The 22,041-nt window shown below is 37.5% G+C and overlaps 1 protein-coding gene across 2 annotated transcripts in view; it reads right to left on the bottom strand.

Moving 5' to 3' along the window:
• LOC126175487 (cyclic GMP-AMP synthase-like receptor) overlaps positions 1-22,041 on the bottom strand; it is a 287,658-nt gene that overhangs the window by 51,931 nt on the left and 213,686 nt on the right. For both annotated transcript variants that reach the window (XM_049922305.1, XM_049922307.1), the window contains exons 7-8: positions 19,943-20,065; positions 3,267-3,392 (exon numbers count right to left, since the gene is read on the bottom strand). In XM_049922305.1, the coding sequence (XP_049778262.1) occupies positions 3,267-3,392; positions 19,943-20,065 (249 nt within the window). The remainder of the gene's footprint in view (positions 1-3,266; positions 3,393-19,942; positions 20,066-22,041) is intronic.

Raw genomic sequence — 22,041 nt, 5'->3', positions numbered from 1 at the left:
TGTATTGATATGGATGCAGGTCTTCATTGTACAACACTTCAACAACTAGTCTTTCAGATATCTGGAACTGCCTTGCAATATCAAGGGTACTTCACTGAGATGACTGGTAAATGGTTTCAAAAATTGCATCCTCTGTGGAGTATGTCTAATCCTTGGATGACCTCTGTCCATTACTTCTGGATGAAGACTACCAGTTTACTGAAGGCATTTCTCCAGGTGACAAAAAAACATTCTTATCCGAATAGCACCTCTGAGAGAACTGTGCTGCATATGAATGAGTAGCAGCAGCAGTTCGGTTTTCAGGTGTACCTTTATGATCGTGAACTGCACAGTTAGTAGACACATGCATGAAGTTTAATGGATCCCTGTGTCCTGTGATAGGCTATTTTCAAGTGATGAAGTGATGTCCTCCTTATAAATAATGAGACCTATGGAACAGATGTCTAAAAAAATAAAAAAAGAACCTGACGAGAATTTGAAGCATAGCCCAATGGTGTATGTGAGTGTCATGTCCTAACAGTTGAGTCAGTGAGCTATAATGGCTGGTACAGTAGTGTCAGGTGCTACATATTCCTTCATATAGTCCAAAGTGCTGCATGATGTGACAACATTGCCGGACCCTTGGCTTTGAACACATATATGCAAAATGTAATATATTTGATTTTGCTAGATAAATTTTCTTCTTGAATCTGAATGAGGAATCATATGATGACCTCCAAAGGCAGCATTTTTTCTTCACCCTCTCTACACGAAAAAACATGAACAGAATTTTTGTCAAAGTAAATTTCCTCGAGGGTCAAGTCAATTGTGTGAAGTTTTCTGTATTCTTATTGCCTATTTGTGAGTAAACATGTAGTTAATTAATGTTGTGTTTGAGAGTATGCTCCAAACAATACACACTTTTGGTCACATTTCTGCATATGATATGTTAGCACAAATATTTATTTGTGTTGTATTGTTATTTTTTGAGATACCCCTTGGGCAGTGTGTGGTAGCTGGGCCTGCCAGTAGATTCCATTTTGCATCACAACAAGTACATCATGGGGGCTCCAACTGCTTAGGGGAGCATCAGAGTTTGCAATGATAAGTTTTGTGAATGAAGAAATTATCCAACAACACAACTGTGTAAGTCTTACAAAGAATATCTGCAAATAATTTTAGTCTTTTGAATGTTTCCACATGGAAAATATATATATGAGGTGTGACAATAAAGTAATGAGACTGATGTGAAAAAAATGTTGCTTATTGTTTTATTGCTGACCATTTTAGTCATGTTTAGTGATGTCTCCTTCAAAGTAGTTCCCTTCTGATTGCATACACTTCTTCCAGCACTTCTGCCATTGATGGTAACATTTCTGGAACTCATCTTCTGTAATATCCTCCAAGACCCTTGTCACAGGTTTTTGGACATCTTGTGTTGTTTGAAAATGGTGTCCCTTGACCGCTGTTTTTACTCTTGGAAACAGAAAAAAGCTGCATGGAGTGATATCTGGTGAGTAAGGTGGCTGCGGTAGTACTGAAATTTGTTTTGAGGTTAAAAATTGCTGTACTGACAGAGCAGTATGGGATGGCGCATTATTGTGATGCAGAATCCAACTATCAGCAATGTTGGCATGGACACAAAGAACTGTTTTACGAAGTCTTTCTAAAATTTCTTTGTAGTATTATTGGTTAACTGTTTGTCCAGGAGGCAACCACTCTTTATGAACAATTCCTTTGGAATCAAAGAAGCACACAAGCATGCATTTCACTTTCGACTTTGACATGTGAGCTTTTTTAGGTCTCAGTGATCCCTTTGTGCACCATTGCGAACTTTGGCATTTTGTCTCGGGATCATACTGAAAAAACCAACTTTCATCACCAGTGATAACATGGTTCAACAATTCTGGATTGATTTCCACTTGCTCTAACAGATCGGCTGCCACATTTTTCCGTGTTTCCCACTGTTGTGGTGTGAGATTTTTGTGGACCATTTTTGCACAAATCTTTCTCATACCAAGATCTTCAGTTCTTCTGCAATCATTTTCATGGATAATCTTCGATCAATGTACGAGTTCCTGCATCTTAGCCAAGTTGACGTCCATCCATGAGGTAGATGGTCATCCACTGCGGTCTTCATCTTCAGTATTCGTTCTGCCTTCACTTAACATTTTATACCAACGAAAAACTTGAGATCTTGACATAACCTCCTCTCCAAAAGCCTTCTGAAGCTTAATGTAAGTTGTTGTTGCGTTTTCACCCAATTTAATGCAAAAAGAAATGGCATACCGTTGTGCAATATCATGCAGTTCCATTTCCGTGACGAGAGACACATGCACATGTTAACTTATTACAGCACAACTCACAACTGAGCAGTTGCGTCGATGTGCCACTTGGACTAGAAGCAGCTTATTGACCAAGGTCAAAGTCATTGTGCCTACGCAAGCCTGCAGAGTTGCCACATCTTGCAAAGAAAATCAGCTCGTTAGTTTATTGTCATGCCTTGTATGTACATGTTTATGCAGTAAATGTTCATGTTCTTATGAATCCATTTAGATCATTCCAAAACCTTAGAAGAAATGGTCAACAAACAATATACAGAAACTAAAATTACATTAAGATTACTTTTTATTGTTTCTTGCCGCCCACCCCCCAATACTCGAGAAATCCACAAAAATATGTCAATGATAATTTCATGGTGTGGTAATTAAATGATTTTACAATGCACTGTGTATGAAAAATACCATAATAATGTCCATGTGTACACTACTGTTCTGAATCTAAAGTTAAAGTTTGTATTTCTCAATTGAGCCTCAGGCGATGGACTAATTCACAGGCAAATCTTGACAGAACCCTTGCTGTTACATTCTCAAAATACTAAAAAGTCCAGTGGCCAATGACGTGCTTTTTGATGATCAAACAAGCTGTAATTGAAAGCTTAGGTGGTGAATTATTGTTCTTAATAGGAAGCCAGGTATTAGAGCTTTCACATGTTCATGTCAAAGATGGTATACCAGGAGGAAATGTTTTAATAACTTCAATAACTTCACATAGACACAGCAACATTCACAAAATCATCCACTAAAATGATTTTAGATGTTTTCACTTATGGTGATTAGCCTATTGTCACAATTATGAGGTTTTGTGAAAACAATTGAACTAACAATTAGTTATTATTTTATACTTTTTCAGGCTGCTTAGAAAGGTTAAGTAATGTTTAGCATTTCATGTGTCAGTACTAACCATTCTATACCTCCTGAATTAAACCTACATATTACTATAATTACCTCAATAAAAGTAGCACCCAAACCTTTACGCCAGTAATATCTACTATTGGCAGCAGTCTTCCATAAAAACATTGTCTTTATATAATAGCTTGAAAATCCTTTCCACTGTTGATCATCTCTAAGTTTCTAGAAAAAGGAGAAACAACAATTATTTCTTCTGTTTCTCAGACAATAAAAGCAGAGAAAAGGTACTGCTGCAGTTAAGAGAGTTAATGTGTAATGTATAATACAAACGACACTCATCCTAAATAACTCACTACTCTTTTAACATAAAGGTATTATATTAATGTGTTCAATCAAAGGCTTCTCCTTCACCAAACATCATTAAAAGCTCAAACTGCTTCAGGACTTAACCATGATTAAGATCATAGCAGATACATTAATCACTATGAGATGAAAGTTTTGTTTATTTTTGTAACTAATATTAACTGAATTACTTAATTTTTATATAGTGCATCATATTTTACATTAATTTGATCTGTCTGTATAGCTGCACATGTTGGCACATCACTTCCATGTTTCAGGAAGGTGAACCATCCATGAATCAAATCTGTTGGTGGATTAGCAATGAGGGTCACTGACCCGGCCAGCCTGGTTGTTTCCCACATCAAACCAGGTGACTTACAAGCTGGTATCCACTTATACCTCACACAATACAAAATGAACTGTCAAATTTATTTCCAAAATGTCTGCAGAAGACGTCAGTTCTCCGAAACCAAGAAAGCACTGCATTTTTTGTCTCTCAAGAAGAGTAGGAGACAAGCTATAGATCTGTATATACCCTCTTTATAACACACAAAATGCTCATTAATATTATTGCAGACCATATAGAAAACTTGAATTTGAATGAGGTAAAGGAATATGCAGGATTTAAAACTGGATATTAACCAGTTGCAAGCCTTGAACAAAATACAAAATGGAGCCATGTGCATGAATTATAACTCTTCCAGGAGTCCATATATTGTGAGAATCCTTTTGACTCAGTTTCAGCCGTCAAGATTCATATGATATGATGTCCTTCCTTGTCAAAAGATGAAAGTGAACCCAGTAATTGAGAAAAAGGAAGTAAGACAGAGTTGCAGTCTATCCCCCACATCATTCAATCTCCATTTTATTTAATTTGTACTTGAGTCAATATCTCATGTTATTCAAACTACATAAACTCAGCAACCTAACTGCCAGGAAACAGAGATGAGAGTCACACCTCGTCAATGACAAGTGGATTTGAATATGACAGGAATTACTGCTGCCAGTGAATGCAGGTCTATCTCAAACAGTTTCCAAGTGAGTAATACAAACCAAACTGCATGCAATGGACACCTGGAATCCTGTATTTTGCAAATGTCCACTGCTCACAGTGGCACATAAATTTGTGAATCTTCCATAGGCCAAACTACACAGAAACTGGACAGTAGCTGACTAGTATGTAGAGTTACCCAATGAGCTGCAATATTCAAATGATGCAAGGCAATGTGTGTACCAACTGCTAAATGGGATCTTTAATACGCATTGGGTGGAGGGTGCAGTTTGGCCAGAGGTGGTTCTGTGGACTTTTGGGAATGTGTTTTATACCTTTACCTGGGTCATTTCCTTCAGATTACCATGAACATGAAATGATATAGTTATTTTAAGATTCTTGGTGACCAAGAGTTGCCCATCCTTCAACATCTTTATGATGTGTGTTCTATGGACACTACCGTCTTCCAAGGTAACAACAACCGTGTTCCTAAGTCAGCAGACACATTTCTGGTTTCATAAAAACCCAGGTTACCTACCCTCCATTGAGGATAAATGTAGAAATCAATATTGCTGCAGTTTTATAGCTCTACAGGCTCCAATCATCAACAAGTGGCTTCAGTTGGATGTGGCACACCTGAAAAAACTTGTAGACTTTCTTCCTTATTGAATGAGACCATTACTGAGGCTAAAAGCACTGTGACATGGCAGTAACGTGAAGTCTTCTGGGGATGATTAATTTTTTGAGACTTGATAGTACATTGAAAAGTACAGATATCAATGCTGAATTCCTACTGAACTTTTTCAGGGCACTAGATATCTCAGAACTGAAAGATAAGTCATTAAAGTACATTCCACATCATCAAATCTATTCTCACCATCCATAATAGAAGTTTAGAGACATTAAATGTGAAGAAACAAAGAAATACAATGTATTAATTTCTTAATAATTAATATGTGCTAATGTAATAAATCTGAATGGCCTTTATTTGCAGATGATGTGATGTTCTCCTGTAGTGCACTTAAATTTCAACAAAAAACAGAATAATTTAATATAGCTAGAATGACAATAAGCTTGAAATTCTATTACAATAAAACTAAAATAATTAAAAATAAACACAATAAAAGAAAGCAGCACAAAGTAACAAAGAAATCATAGAATCAGTACAAGTGTCTCTTATGTAGGTCACTTGATAACAATGGCTCAATGGGCAGGAAAAGAAATAAACAAATGAGTAGAATTGGCCTGGAATACTCATCAAAAACTAAACAGCATTTTCATATTCAGTGTTTGGATCTGCAGCTCTTGTTTTTCCTCCATATTTCCAGTTAAATTATAGGATATAAGTTCCACATTCTATGCAAGAACACTTTTCTTTTTACCCAAAAATGTTTCAGCACCTCTGTGCCATCATCAGTGGGGTTTTGCTTACTGAAAATTGTAAAAATTCAACATATTTTAGCTTGTAACTGATCTAGCAAAGTGAGGCATGAAGTTACTTTTTGTTCATTTTTCTTCATACTTTGATTTTACAGTATATGGTTTTGCAGGACCATATGTATGGTCTCCTGCACTGATAGCTTGTATCTGCAAACCCAGTGATGTAAATGTGAACTTTAACAGGCAGTTACCACATACTTTGATTTTTAAAAAATGTGGTTTTGGCATGGCAAAACGTTTTGTGTATATGTTTGTTATTACTCGTGAAGGTCATGTAGGATACAGTACAGACATCATAACATACAAAAAAACAGAACACAGGAGACACCCACAGATAAATCCAACAAATCAGAAATATATGAACTCACATGCAACACTTGCCAATCAGTATACATACGACAAACATGCAGGAACTTTAAAACAAGATACTCAGAACACCTCACAGCCCTAAAAAGTAAGAGCACCCATAGCACATTTGCTGATCACCCAAAAGCCTATAAGCACCATCAAACTACAGTGGCAATAGATTTAAAAATACTGAAATCGAGTGACACCTATACGACAAACTAATAATAGAAGAAGAGAACTTCCGTATACAGAGTATGATAGCACAAAGCCAAACAAGTTTTAAATGAAAAGACTACACTCTGTAAAGACACATTACTTAACACATTAGATGAAATTTACAGAAAAGGCAAAACAAACAGCTAAAGGAGATTACACACACACACACACACACATACAGAAAGAGAGAGACCGCCTTTTCTACTTCTGCTTCCAAGATGGTGAATCCCTTTCCATCTTCTGGCACATATTGCTCCTCTTCAACCTTAATTTCACTTAACATTTCATCCCCCTTATACAGACATTCATTATATTCTTGCCATGTGTTCAAAACCTTCTGTGGTTCTTCTGCTAGAGTACCATCCACTCTTTCTATTTCCATGTTATTCCTCTTTCTTTTACATTCAAAAACTATCTCACTAGCCAGTCTATACATTATTTCATACTTTCCCTCTTTCTCCATTTTCTCTATTTCATTGCATTTCTGTTTCATCCATTTTTACCTTGCTTCTTCAGTTTCTCTTCTTAATTCATTATTCAGTTTCCTGTACCTCTTTTTGCCTTCTTCAGTTTTTACACTTCTCCACTTTCTCCGCTCTTACATCTTTTTCAACATGTTTTCTGTTATCCATTCTTTCCTGGTGTTTTGGGATACTATAATTCCTAATACTTCTTTGGCAGAGTCCATGAGTCCTTCCGTCACTTTTATCCATTTGTCTTCCAGCAGGTGAGGCACAATCACCTGCAAGAAATGCCAATAGTTCCTGTCAGACGACATGGAGGGAAGACTGGTCCCAAACTACGGTCACCAATTATCCTGGCTCCCACATTCCAGATGCACCGATGCTGATGATTCCCTGTCACCATACCATGTGGGTTCTACATACTATCCGACAGATGACTGTTATGAAAGTTGAAGATACCACTCCATGTTAAGGTGGCCCTACCACTCCGTGTGAAGGTGGTCCCATCTGTGAATAGGTGGATGACACAAGTCATGGCTTCCTGGTGAAGAAACCTGTGACCAAACTGCTCCAAATGTGAAAAGTCTGTTGCTGGAAACTCCTGCATGTGCTGTAAATGATAAGGGTAGTAACAATTGTCATGGAAAATGTTCCACATAGTTGTCCTGCTTCCCCTATACAGTCGAGATCACAATAATATTTGTTTATTTACCAGTTTTGGCTTACATTAAATCCATCTTCAGAGTTGTTGGCCCCCTATGGCTGGTGGTGGTGGCTCCTCAGTTTTCTCATGGTTCCACAATCATTGGTGTACGATCGTGATATAATGAGAAAACCGAGGAGCCGCCAGCACCAGCCGTAGGAGGCCAAAAATTGTGAAGATGGCTGTGACGTAAGCCAAAACTGGTATATAAACAAATGTTATTGTGATCTCAACTGTTCATTTTAACGTAAATATAGCATCAGGATACTGCTCTCCACAGACAATGTTGCCTAAATGTATACCGCTGTACTGGCGGGCCAGCTGCCTGGTACTGACACGATGGTTGCCTTCCACAGTGTTGATCACATTTGCCTCCAAGTCTGGTGTCTGAACGTTTCGGGTATGTCCTTCATGAATTCTTGCATCCTAAAATGAGCCTGTCTCAGACAAACAGTGAACCACTGTTGCAAACATTGAATGCTGCAGTTGTTGTCAGCAAAGATAGGTCTCCTGATACAACTTTGCTACCCACCAACCATTGCCATTGCCTTTTCATAAGTAAACACGATACTGGCAAGCTCTTGATTCGAATACAGAACCATTGTGGACAATGCTGTATCACTTCTACTACATGGTGAGTAATTAAGAGAAGTCAATCAGGCACACCATTACTAATTACTACGGAAGAAGAGGGTGTTAGGGTATAATGTATGAGGAACAGTACCACCTTCTAGGAGTAAACTATACATACTCTAACTAAGGCTGCATGGTACAGTATGTATTAGACCACAGTCTCTGTAAGAAAGTATGGCTGAATAAATGGTCTCTAGCATATAAACCATGCAGTTCTGGACATAAGTTCATTAGACCTTTTTTGTTTTCTATCATCTCATCAATCAATCCCTAGAGTTGTACATAGTGGAAAAAATTCACTCTGTGTAATCAGGAAACAGCATGAGCAAATGGTTCGATTGGGTTTTATCACCATGCACTCGTTTCTGAGAAAAATAATTGACTGGTACAAGTAGTTCAAACTCAGTCACTAGGTTATGACAATCCTATGTTTCAATAGATATTCACTAACCAGTGGTATGTGCATTGTTGAGAGAGAAGAGAGATATGAAAAGGAGGACTTATCTTTAAATACTTAACTAATCTGGGAATTCATTGCACATGCAGATGCTGGGTTAGCGGAAGTGCTGGATTACTGAGAGAGGCTGAAATTTAGTTTAAACACACTGGAACTACACTTCATTAAATCCAAAGATACATTCATTTTGACAGAAAACTTAGTCCTTCAGTGTGTTCATACACAGTAGTACCACTCACTATAAAACATCCCCAAATTTTTAGTTCTTGCACTTATAATATACAAATCACATGGCTGCTTTACATGCATTATATCAGTACTGCTTGTATCTGGTTATTGCATAATGTACTGCAGCTTCAGCACCAGCAGTGTGAGAAATCTCCATGCACTCTCCACCTATGTCCTGTTCTTCATCACTTTCATCATTACTTTATTGCATGGTTTAAATTATTTTTTTTCCCTGTTAAAGTTTGGGCTATATCACAGTTTTCCTCATTCAGCCACTTAGTGACATCTTCAGCATCAATTTCTCCTTCTCCTGGAAGCTTGTGGAACATATCAATGTATAAAGTCTCAGAATTGATGTTTGTGGATTGACTAGCTCATAGCTGTCACTCAGTACTGACTCAAACTTTGCAAATGAATGGTCGCACTTTTTTCCAGCTCTTCATTATGGTCACATTCTCCAGTTTTATTGCCAGCTTCTGCTGTATGGAAAACATCACTTTAGTTGACAACTTTGTACACCTTCAACATAGCATCAGTTGTTAATGATAATGTAACTAATTAAAAAATTCCCTGGTCCATGAGCTGAATAAGGGCTGGCACTTGTGTGGGGGGTGAAAAAAAAAAACAACATAAAAATGGGTGCTTGTAGACCATTGGATACAGAATAACGTCAGGATGACAACTGGCAGTATTGTCAGTTATAATGATAGCTCTCAGTGGAAGCTTTCCCTACTTCAGTTCCTCTCTCACAACTGGTACAATTGTTTCATGGAATCACCAAGAGGATATTTGTCTGTCCATACACACTTTCTTCTGAAAACAATATTGCCCTAGTAGTGTTTTCCTGTTGTTGTTTTACAAGATGGCTGTTGGGATTTCCCAATCACTGTGAGTGGTAACTGATGGCTCCCATTTCTGTTCCAAAATGTCATTAATGTTACACAGTATTTCTGTTGTTTGTAGTGATGAACTTCCTTCTTGTTCTTGGAAACTAATGTTCTTGAAAGAAACATCTTGTAAAACAGACTGTTTTCATCTGCATTGTACAAGGTATCAGCAGTTAAATCTTCTTCTTCCATTACCTTCCACATCTTCTTTACAAACTTTCTGCATTTTTCTTATCAGTTGAGCAGCTTCTCCTGGGGCCTGTCAGCTGCTGCACATGTCACTGTTTCCAGTTTGACAGCCACCATCAACCCTCACTTGCTGCAAACAAGTTAATTATGGAAACTTGTTTATTAAATGCAACTGCTTTCTCCTTTATTATCAGATTACTGGTAGGAATTCCTTTGCTGCATTGCTTTGTGAACAATTTGTAAAGAACAATGTCCAGTTCTTCATTCTCATTCTGTTTCATAACCTTCCATTTTGACAAGTAACAGGGTTGTCTACTGTTGTATAACGTCTTCATTCTTTTTGATGTCATAAATACTTCCTTGTCTGACATCAAAAAGAAAGAAGATGTTATTTAGCAGTATTTTGATGAACTTTTCTTTTAGACTTTGACAACTGTTGGATTGTTTTTTGTCAAGTTCAGTTTTTAGACTTGGGGTTATTTTAGCAGTGTCAAATTTTGTTTTGATGAATTTCTGAGGCTGAAGTTTTACTTTTATTCACATCAAATAATGGTCAGAATCAATATTAGCCTCTTTCCTAACTTGGACATTTAAAATTTCTTTGTACTTAGGGTCTGAAGTTGCTACATGAGTGATTTGAAATTCCCCAATAAATGTACTGGGTGCCCACCAGGTAATTTATTTAGAAGAGTTCTTTTTAAAATGTATTGATATGATTTTGAGGTTAAATTTTTTGCTTGTTTCAACAAGTCTTTGGCCATTTTGGTTTGTCCATTTATGCACAGGAAATCCACTCACTGTTTTCTTATATTTTTTCTCTTTACCTAATTGAGCATTAAAATCACCCTTTAAGATTTTAGGATGGTTTGAGGGAATTTTCAAGCTGATGCTTTCTAACGTTTCCCAAGCTACATTAACTTCATCAGATTTTTTTACAGTTATCTTCATTGACTGGCATATGGGCATTTGCACATTTAAGAGAAATTATCATTAGTCTATTGTGGGTTTTACCTCTGTTATTGAGTTTAAAATATTTTTGGAGACTACAAAAGCAACTCCTAGATGTAGCACATTATGAAGTATTCTTTTCTCAGTTTTTCTTTTAAAAAGACAATAATTGCCGAAATCCACAGCGTTATTGTCCATCATTCGTGTTTCTTGAAGTGCCAAAATTATAACCTTCTGTTCTTTTAATGTATCTCCCAAATTATGAAGTTCACCTGGTTACAAAAGTGTTTGTATGTTATGTGTTGCAAAAAAGTATTTGTTTTGATTTTAAGTTGCCCAGAGGACTCTGACTTCCTTCGCTGAATCACATTGCATTTTAACCTGGCCGCCCCAGAATCCGAAAGACCAGTTGTGCAAGTAATACTGGTGTCGCATTGACCGTCTGGGATAATATTGTGATTATCAAAATGCTACATGATGATTGTACCTGGAATCAGGTGACATTGAGTAGAGTCATTGAGTGAACTCAGAATGTTAAGACTGGAAGGGTTAGTTCCAGAATATGAATTTCAGCCACACCAGTGGTGAACAGACACTGACCACTTCGCCGCTTGTTAGAAGACAGATACAAAGTCGATTTGGTTTTGTTTTCTCCATTAGGATCTTCCACTCTCTCTGCCGTTGGGAGTTAGGATTCCTCTTCCACCTTTGAGACTGTTGAGCAGGCTTCACCTGTAATCCAACGCTGGGGGCCCCACAGGGTGATGCCATCTGGAGCCAGATGGACCCAGGTTTTTTTTATGAGGTGTTACGCCTCCCCCTTCTCCTTCCTCACCACTTGCGAGATGAGGCCCTGGGCCTGGAACCGGCAGTGGCCATAATAATTATACACACAAGTTTCCTGTTCTACTGCTGATATTTGTTGGCCTTCTGCAGCTGTTGTTAACCCTGATGTACTTCAGCCTGACACTACTCAATGTTGCAGTTAATCTGGTCCAGAATTGTTCCCTGATCAGCAACCGTATGGGCCAATTCACTGAAGACACGATTCAGTTCTGGAATAAACTCCACAACTGCCTGCACTTATTTTTCTCTCTGCTCCACCACCCTGGTGTTCTTTTCTTCCAGTAGTAACAGCTGTGTCTGTGATGCTGCATGTGACCCAGCCATAGCACCAGAAGACCCAAACCGTATGTCCATGTGGTCAATGTCTGAGTCTACTTCCCAGTCATCTACACCTGTGAGTGTTGCAGACCCTGGTAGCGTTCATGGTTCATCTGGGATCTCAAGAGGAGAGGCTACAAGCTGACGAGAACACTCCTCATGAGAATCTAGTTTCTTCAGATAATTTGTCTGCGTTTGGTGGAATGTTACATAAACGTCTAACAGAGCAGACACAAGAGTGGACATCACACTGTGAGAAAGGCAGCCAGGAAGATCTGCCCCCCCCCCCCCCCCCCTCAATCTTTTTTCATTCACCACACTGTTGGCGGACCAGCTGCAGCAAGTGCTGGGCAGTGCCGAATATCCTGGGTATGTCCTGTGTCAGTGCCTGAACACCTTGTTCCTCCTCTGAAGAGTCATCCAGTGTTGGATGATGTAGGTGACACGAATGAAGGGCTTCCAGCTCTTTCACTTTGAACTGCAGTTTTGATAATGTGTACTGTGCTTCTTCCAGAACATCTGCCCACATTGATGGCTGATTACCACTACCACAGATGTTCCCAGCGTTTTGTCACAATTCCAGACCACCTGACTCTGTATCGGAAGCCCCACCAACCAACATTGTCTGCTCCAATACATGCTGTTCGGAACAAAAATGCTGTTCATAACAATAATGCTGACTGTGCATAGCATTGTTGCGCATCAAAATAAAACATCTGTTAAACTTCTTGTCGTCGTTTTGTTTTGTTACTTTCAGTTCATGTCTCAACAGTTTATTTACATTTTATGATTACAACCACGTCATTATGGTTTATGATAAATATTAAATACATAAGAGTTCTTTAAAAAGTGGTTACCATATTTTAGGACTATAAGATGCATCTTAATTTTTAAGCAGTTTTTTTTTTTAAAATACAACATTCTTAAGGTTTCTATTATTAGACTGTTAAGATGGACAAAAAAATTCTTAGTTTATAAAACTGAATTGACCTTTAAAATCACTGAAAAATCTTCATCCAAACTTTCTTCTTCTTCTTCTTTTTATTTTTCATCATCATTGTTGTTCTCTTCATGTACAAGATGGTCTTTGCTGCCATTGAGAGCTTTCCTTAAGCTGCACTTCTTGGAAGATTTGACAGCTATGTCTTCTCTCACTCTAGACCATGACTGTTTTATCCACTGTCACACTTGTTTGACTGTAGGTCGTTTTAAAGCTCTCTTCAGCATGAATTCATGCTGGGTTTAATCCATCATCTATGTGTTCCATTCCTCTCCCATATACACTTTAAATGTTTATTTATCTAGGCATCAACAGGTTGTAATTGTGAAGTAATTACTCCTAGAATAACACCTACATTTACATCATACTCCATAAGCCAGCTAATGGCATGTGACAGAGGATACTTTCAGTACCACTAAATGATCCCTCCAAATCTGTTCCACTCACAAATAGTGCATGGGAAGAATAACTGTTGGTAAGCCTCTGCATTGGCTCTAATTTCTCAAATTTTCTCCTCGTGGTCAATATGTGAGATGTACGTAGGAGGAAGTAATAAGTTGTGCGACTCCTCCTGAAAAGTTCTGTCCTGAAATTTCAGTAGTAAATCTCTCCATGGTGCATAATGCCTCTCTTGTAATGTCTGCCAATGGAGTTTGTTTAGCATTTCTGTAAAGCTCTCTCGCCAGCTAAATGATCCATTGATGAAATGCGCCACCCTTCATTGGATCTTGTCTATCTACTCTATCAGTCCTACCTGATAGGGGCCCCAGATAGATGAACAATACTCAAGAATCAGGTGAACAAGTGCCTTATAAGCCACTTCTTTCGTGGATGAATTACATTTCCTTAAGATTCTTTTGATGTATCTGAGTCTGGTGTCTGATTTTCCCACTATAACAGCAAGCTCTGTATTTCCCTGTTTCAGTTTCTCTTTCATAGAATTTTTCAAATGATTACTAAGCTGATCTAGGACAAGAAGAGAACTCCATAATTGCATACCAGTCTTATCCTTCCATACCTTGTCATGTATGTGAACAACAACACCTGACAATATTTCAGAAGGTTTTGGCATTGTTTTGCACTTGAAAATGATCATTGGATTAAGTTTAGTATCGTCAGCACGACATGAAAGGACAACAGTGAAGAGCATTTTTTCATATCCACTTGTTCTTATAGTTACACTTTTAGTCTTTTGTGGCAAGAGTTCTGTTACTCAGTGTATCAAGTGTCAGAGGAGTTTTGTCGATATTTGCTGTTTGGTTTAGTTTCACACCAGTCTTCTTTTGATGTTAAATAATAAAATGATGGAAAGATAATATTTTCTCTTCATACTATTGTGGCATTTTATGAGATATTTTGGTTTTGGTTCACATGCTAAGTCCATGATGCTTTATAAACCTGTAATACCAAACAACTTCACTCTTAAAGACTGTTAAATTCCACTGTAATGCTAGCTAATGAGTGTTTATTTGAACCATTTTTGTATTAATTCCAGTGTCAGTTTGAAGGTGTCCTCGAATCCATTTCAGTATGTCATCTTTTGGTTTTGCATTAAAGCTTTCTCATTTTTTCCAGTTTTTCTTTACTAGCCAGTCAATTGAGAATGGTTTTTTTGTGATAGTGGAGGGCCAAAATGCTTCTCAGTTACTCTGTCTCCAAGTTCTTCTGCATATGCTATTACTTTCAGTTTACAGTCCACATGATATGAATACCTTTTACTTTTTCCATTTATAAAATGAGTTACTAACAAAAATATTGTACTGTTACAGGTAACGGAAATTCCTTTCAATTCAAGTTCATTGGCACCGCAGGTAGCAATGATACACCATAGACTAGACAGTGTTCTAGGTTTGTGATGGCAGGGCAGGAGGAAGACAGTGTTAGCAAGCTTACGGATCCCCGCAACTCATTTTCATCACCTTGGTGAACTGCTGCTGTCAGTTGAATCCAGTATTGTCAGATAGAGATAGGTTTCCTGTGGCATCAAATAAATGGCCATTATTAAGAATGGCAGGAATTTTAAATCAAACACTAGACAGTTTTATATCAATTTTGGCTATAAGATACACTTGAATATTGGAGGCAAGTTTTCGGGGAGGGGGGGAAAGAATGCATCATATAGTCCATAAAATATGGTACATGATTTCATAGACATATACTGGTGAATACCCATTGTAGTTGGAAATGAAGTCCCATGGTACAATTAGTGCCACTGCATAGCATGACCACAGCATCAAGAATCGGCAAAAAGGTGACTACGAGGAAATATTTGAGGTAAATGATATTTTAAACAGCATCAGTGTGACAGATCACTTCATGAAGTAGGAACCCTCACTAAGGCACACACCAAGCACTCAACTTATTTTCCTTGGTTGCACTCTCAATTTTTGAATTCCACAATTTTGTACGGAAAACTGAAAAGTTAATGGAATATGTAGCTTAATAAACAACACTAAGAAGCTAACTATGAAAAGAAACAGCACTTTAAAGTTCTACAGTATGAGTAAATTTATACTGGGCTAGAGTATAGGTCCTCACAAGCAAGTACAATGTGACTTCTTCAGTCAGTTGTGGAGGTGGCAAATAAGGAATGGCACAAAAATGAAGGTATATAGCAGGTATTCAACATTTACAGCTTAAATAAAAAACTTAGAATATTCTCAAAATTGGATATCTCACATAGAATGGATGAATGATTACTAAAACAAATCTACAGGAATAAGCCTAAATGTTTCCATAGAGTAGGCAGAACAAAGAGATGTGAAAAGATCAAATCTGAATATTCAGTAGTCTGAAGGGTCTACACCTTTCCTCATGAAAAGGCATGAAAAATGTTTATATGAAACTCAAAAGACAAAAGACATTAACAATAAAATAATAAAATGTAAGAATCCTCCAGTTGTACATCTAGAGGGTTTCATTCTTGCCAGCATGTAAGTTTTTCTTTTTTTTAATATCACATTCAATCAACTTGTGACTTATTATGCAAAACAGCATCACAGATGTTAGTTCCAGGCAGAGTGAGCTTTCTTGTACAGTGAGTGCTTTAAAAAGAAATTATATGAAAAATTATCTTTCTAATGGTACTCACAATCCATTATTATTGTAAACCACTAACAATGAGTTCTTAATTACTTCCAAGTAGGATGTCAATTCACTACACATATTACACTCATAATCAGGGCCAAAAATTTTGGTTTTTGTCTCTTAAGTACCACATTTCTGTGGCACCTCGCACAAGCTCAAAAAAATCTTTAGAAGAGTAATACAACATTCTATACTTCATAGTATGCTATGAAGAACTAACTTATCAACAATGGGAACTGTAATGATCAGTGGAGGCTTGAATCATCCAACAATCAATTGGGAAAATTACAGTTTTGTTAGTGCTGGGCATGATAAGACGTCCCGTAAAACTTTACAAAATGCCTTCTCTGAAAACTACGTAGAACAGATAATAAGGAACCCCACTCAGGATGGAAATATATTGGACCTAATGGCAACAAATAGACCTGACCTCTTTGATGATCTCCATATCAAAACTCGTATCAGTGACCATAACATGGTTGTGGCAACAATGATTACCAAAGTACAAAGGGCAACTAAATCAAGCAGAAAGACATATACGATCAGTAAACCACATAAAAAATCAGTAGTGTCATATCTCAATGTGGAACTTGAAACTGTGAGCACAGGGCAAGAGCACATAGAGGAGTTCTGGCTCAAGCTTAAAAGAATAGTTGACTAAGCACTGGATAGATACGTAACCAGTATATTAGTTCATAATGGGAGGGGACCTTCATGGTATTCAATCACTGTATGGAAACTCCTAAAGAAACAGAGATTACTGCATAATAGATGTAAAACGAAGTGTATGGCTACAGATAGATAGACACTGAAGTCAACATATTTGGGTGTCAAGAGAGCAGTGATTGATGCCTACAATGACTACCACAGCAGAATATTGTCCAGTGATCTTTCACAGAACCAAAAGAAATTCTGGACATATGTAAAGGCTGTTAGTGGCACAAAAGTTAGTGCCCAGTCTCTAACAAATGAGATAGGAACTGAAACTGAGGGTAGCAAAGCAAAAGCTGAAATGCTTAACTGCATTTTTAAATGTTTCTTTACAAATGAATACCCAGGAGAGTTGCCCCAATTTAATCCTTGTACCTTTAATCCTTTGCCAGGATACAAAATGTAGACTGGCTATGGCAAGGATAGCATTTCTGAAGAAGAGAAATTTGTTAACATTGAGTATAGATTTGAGTGTCTGGAAGTCCTTTCTGAAAGTATTTGTATGGAGTGTAGCCATCTATGGAAGTGAAACATGGATGATAAATAGTTTAGCCAAGAAGAGAATAGAAGCTTTCAAAATGCAGTGCTACAGAAGAATGCTGAAGATTAGATGGGTTGATCACGTAACTAATGAGGAGGTACTGAGTAGAGTTGGGGAGAAAAGGAGTTTGTGGCACAACTTGACTAGAAGAAGAGATCAGCTGATAGGACATGTCCTGAGGCACTAAGAGATCACCAATTTAATACTGGAGGGAAGTGTGGAGTGTAAAAATTGTAGAGGGAGACCAAGAGATGAATATACTAAGCAGATTCAGAAGGATGTAGGTTGTAGTAGTTGCTCGGAGATGAAGAAGCTTGCACAGGATAGAGTAGCATGGACAGCTGCACCAAACCAGTCTCTGGACTGAAGACAACAATAACAACAGCAACAACAACAACCCCCTGAAAGATGAGTGAAGTAAGTGTTAATGTCAGTGGTGTTGAAAAACAGCTGAAATCGTTAAAACTGAACAAAGCTCCAGGCCCTGATGCTATACCTGCCAGATTCTATACCAAATTTCTGGCTGAGTTAGCCCCTCTTCTAACTATAATCTATCATAGACACCTTGAACAAAAAATCATGCCCAGTTCTTGGAAAAATGCACAGGTTACACCCATCTAAAAGAAAGGTAGTAGAAGTGATACACAAAACTACTGTCCAATATCCTTGACATCAATTTGTTGTAAAATCTTAGAATATATTCTGAGCTCAAACATAATGAGGTATCTTGAACAGAATGATCTCCTCAAAGTCAAGCAGCATGGATTTCAAAAACACTGATCATGTGAAATCCAACTATCACTTTTCTCACAAGACATGCTGAAAGCTTTGGATCAAGTCAAACAAGAAGATGCAGTATTTCTTCATTTCCAAAAAGCATATGACTCAGTCCCATGTCTAAACTTACTGTCAAAAGTATGACCATATGGGGTATCATGTGAAATTTGTGACTGGATTGAAGATTGTTTGGTAGGGAGACACAGCACATTATCTTGGATGCAGAGTCATCATCAGATGTAGAAGTAACTTTGGGTGTGCCCCAGGGAAGTGTGCTGCGACCCTTGCTGTTCATGCTGTAAATTAATGACCTTGCAGACAATATTAATAGTAAAATCAGGCTTTTTGCAGATGATGCAGTTATCTATAATGAAGTACTATCTGAGAGACACTGCATAAATAATCAACGTGTTCCAAATACTGGCAACTTGCTCTAAATGTTTAAAAATGTAAAATTTTGCACTTCACAAAATGAAAATACTTAGTGTCTTATGGCTATAATATCAAAGAGTCACTGTTGGAACTGGCCAACTCTTACAAATACCTGTGTGTAACATTTTGTAGGGGTACAAAGTGGAATGATCACATAGGTTCAGTCTTGTGTAAAGCAGATGGTAGACTTCGGTTTATTGGTAGGATACTGGGGAAGTGCTCTCAGTCTAGAAAGGAGGTTGCTCACAAATCACTCATGTGATTGGTTCTAGAATATTGCTCGAGTGTGTTGGACCCGTACTAAACAGGATTAACATGGGATATAGAATATATGCTGAGAAAGGTAGCACGAATGGTGACAGGTTGGTTTAATCTGTGGAAGAGTGTAACAGAGTTTCTGAATGACCTGAACTGGGAGACTCTTGAAGACAGACATACAGTATCCTGAGAAAGTCTATTAACAAAGTTTCAAGAACTGGCTTTAAGTGATTACTCTAGGAATATAATACAACCCCATATGTATCACTCACACGGAGATCATCAGGATAATATTAGAATAATTACTGCACGCACAGAGGCATCAAATGTCTGCTTGTGTCTTGTATGTATGGATGGATATGTGTGTGTGTGTGTGTGTGCGAGTGTATACCTGTCCTTTTTTCCCCCTAAGGTAAGTCTTTCCGCTCCCGGGATTGGAATGACTCCTTACCCTCTCCCTTAAAATCCATATCCCTTTGTCTTTCCTTCTCCTTCCCTCTTTCCTGACGAGGCAACCGTTGGTTGCGAAAGCTAGAGTTTTGTGTGTATGTTTGTGTTTATTTGTGTGTCTATCGACCTGCCAGCGCTTTTGTTGGGTAAGTCTCATCATCTTTCTTTTTAAATATATTTTTCCCACGTGGAATGTTTCCCTCTATTATATATATATATATATATATATATATATATATATATATATATATATATATATGAGAGATCACAATTGTCTGTTTAAATGGTTGTTGTATGTTTAAATATGAGTAAAATCAAGCTGGCCTATCATCAACTCACAACATACCATCCCATTAATTGATGACTCTCATCAAGTCAACATGTTCATAATATTAGGCTATAAATTAAATTGTCTAAGATTGGATCATGTATCACTGTAAAATAAATAATTAAATATATCAATGCATGTACAATATAATATTTCATATTCACCCAAGAATATATACCTTAATCAGTTTTAGTACAGACTTCATTTGATCTGTACCACGAAGCAGATATTTCTCCTGGTGCCAGAAAGATAATCGGAAATCTTTATCATTGCTAATGGATTTGGGAACTGCATACCACCTCTGCAATCAACAATAAAAAATGAAGATGAGCTGATTCATATGTAATAGGAAGGTATGTAGCATTATAAACATAACAAAATGTTATATAAATAGGAACTGTTTCCAGAAACTATCATAGTAATTGTTTCTTAGTAACACACAATAACAAAAAAATATTCTATGCATTATCCTTCTCAGTTGTGATTAGTAGACTAGTTATGAAGAATAATGCCACTTAATTACAGAACTACATGTAGTGATACTAAAGAAAACACAAAAGAATAATAATATTAACATTAATGAAATTAACAAAAATTTCATTTGCCTCACACACACACACACACACACACACACACACACACACACACACACACATTGTTAACCACCTCAAGCACAATAGAGGATTTGTGGTTCTGTAAGATTTTCACTATACTGAATGGTATGAAGTGCCGCCATGTGCACTGAATTTATTTTGAGCTCTGTATTCTATTTTTTCATCTCATTTTACTATTATCTTATTAAAAATTATCAAACATTTATGTAAGTCTCCAAAAATTCATGCATCTACAGCTGCCAGTACTTTGGTGTTTTCTCCAAATTTTGCCATTAATATCCTTGTTCAGACAATAATCTCCTCTAATTTTATTGAACATATATGTGAGAAAAGGAAAATTTTTGAACCTTTTTGGGAGCTACTGATCTCTGTGCATAAAATATTTTATAGTAAAATGATGGCTGTGACGTACAGTTGTGTATTCTATAAAACTTGTCTGTGATACACGGTCTGGAAAATCGTTTTACCATAACTGCAGTAGGGAGGAACTTAGGTGATTAGTGCAATATTTTAGTCTTTTTCTGCTCATTGGCCTGTTTGATCTAAGGAAGAGTTTATACCTCACAATTGCAACATAACTCATACAAAATTGACTGATGTAACACAACATTGTGTTGTGTTTGTGTATATTATAACTATCATATCTTATTCCACTTAGTTTCCTCCTTCAGTTGTTGCTGTTGTTGTTGTTGTGGTCTTCAGTCCAGAGACTGGTTTGATGCAGCCCTCCATGCTACTCTATCCCGCGCAAGCTTCTTCATCTCCAAGTAACCATACAGTAAAGCTGCATGCTCTTGGGAAAAATTATGGCTGTAGTTTCCCCTTGCTTTCAGCCATTCACAGTACCAGCACAGCAATGCCGTTTTGGTCAATGTTATAAGGCCATATCAGTCAGTCATCCAAACTGTTGCCCCTGCAACTACTGAAAAAGCTGCTGCCCCTCTTCAGGAACCACATGTTTGTATGGCCTCTCAACAGATACCCCTCTGTTGTGGTTGCACCTATGGTACGGATATCTGTATCACTGAGGCATGCAAGCTTCCCCACAGGCGGCAAGGTCCATGGTGCATGGGGGAAGGATATATTGTATCCATTTGTCATAAAATTCCCATATTTAAATGTTCATTACGTGAGTCTGTTAGCAAGTATAACCTTGAAAAAAGAACAGTTTGAGACAAATAACGGAAAATCCAGGATGGAATAATGACAATGTTATGAGAAGGATAGATTGCTACTCACCATATAGTGATGTTGAGTCACAGACAGGCACAACAAAAAGACTGTTACACAAGTAAGCTTCCAGGCAGAAAGACTTCTTCTGAAATAGTCAACTCACACACGCACACACACACACACACACACACACACACACACATATTCATGCAAACAATGCAAACACAACTCACACACACTTGATCATTGTCTCTAGTTGTTGACACCACACTCAGTGGCCAAAGACAGGGGTCTTGTGTGTGTGAATTGTGTTTGCATGAAAGCGAGTGTATTGACTATTTCAGAAGAAGACCTTTTGGCTGAAAGCTTAACTGTTTAGCAGTCTTTTGTTGTGCCTGTCTGCAACTAAAAATCTCCACTTTAAGAAGAGTAGCAATCTATCCTTTTCATAACATTTAACAGTCTCAGAAACAAATTTCTGAATAACCTT

This window comes from Schistocerca cancellata, chromosome 3 (genome assembly GCF_023864275.1).
Source record: "Schistocerca cancellata isolate TAMUIC-IGC-003103 chromosome 3, iqSchCanc2.1, whole genome shotgun sequence".
NCBI lineage: Eukaryota > Metazoa > Arthropoda > Insecta > Orthoptera > Acrididae > Schistocerca > Schistocerca cancellata.
The sequence above is the reverse complement of the archived record's forward strand: the minus strand, read 5'-3'. Positions and strand labels throughout refer to the sequence as shown.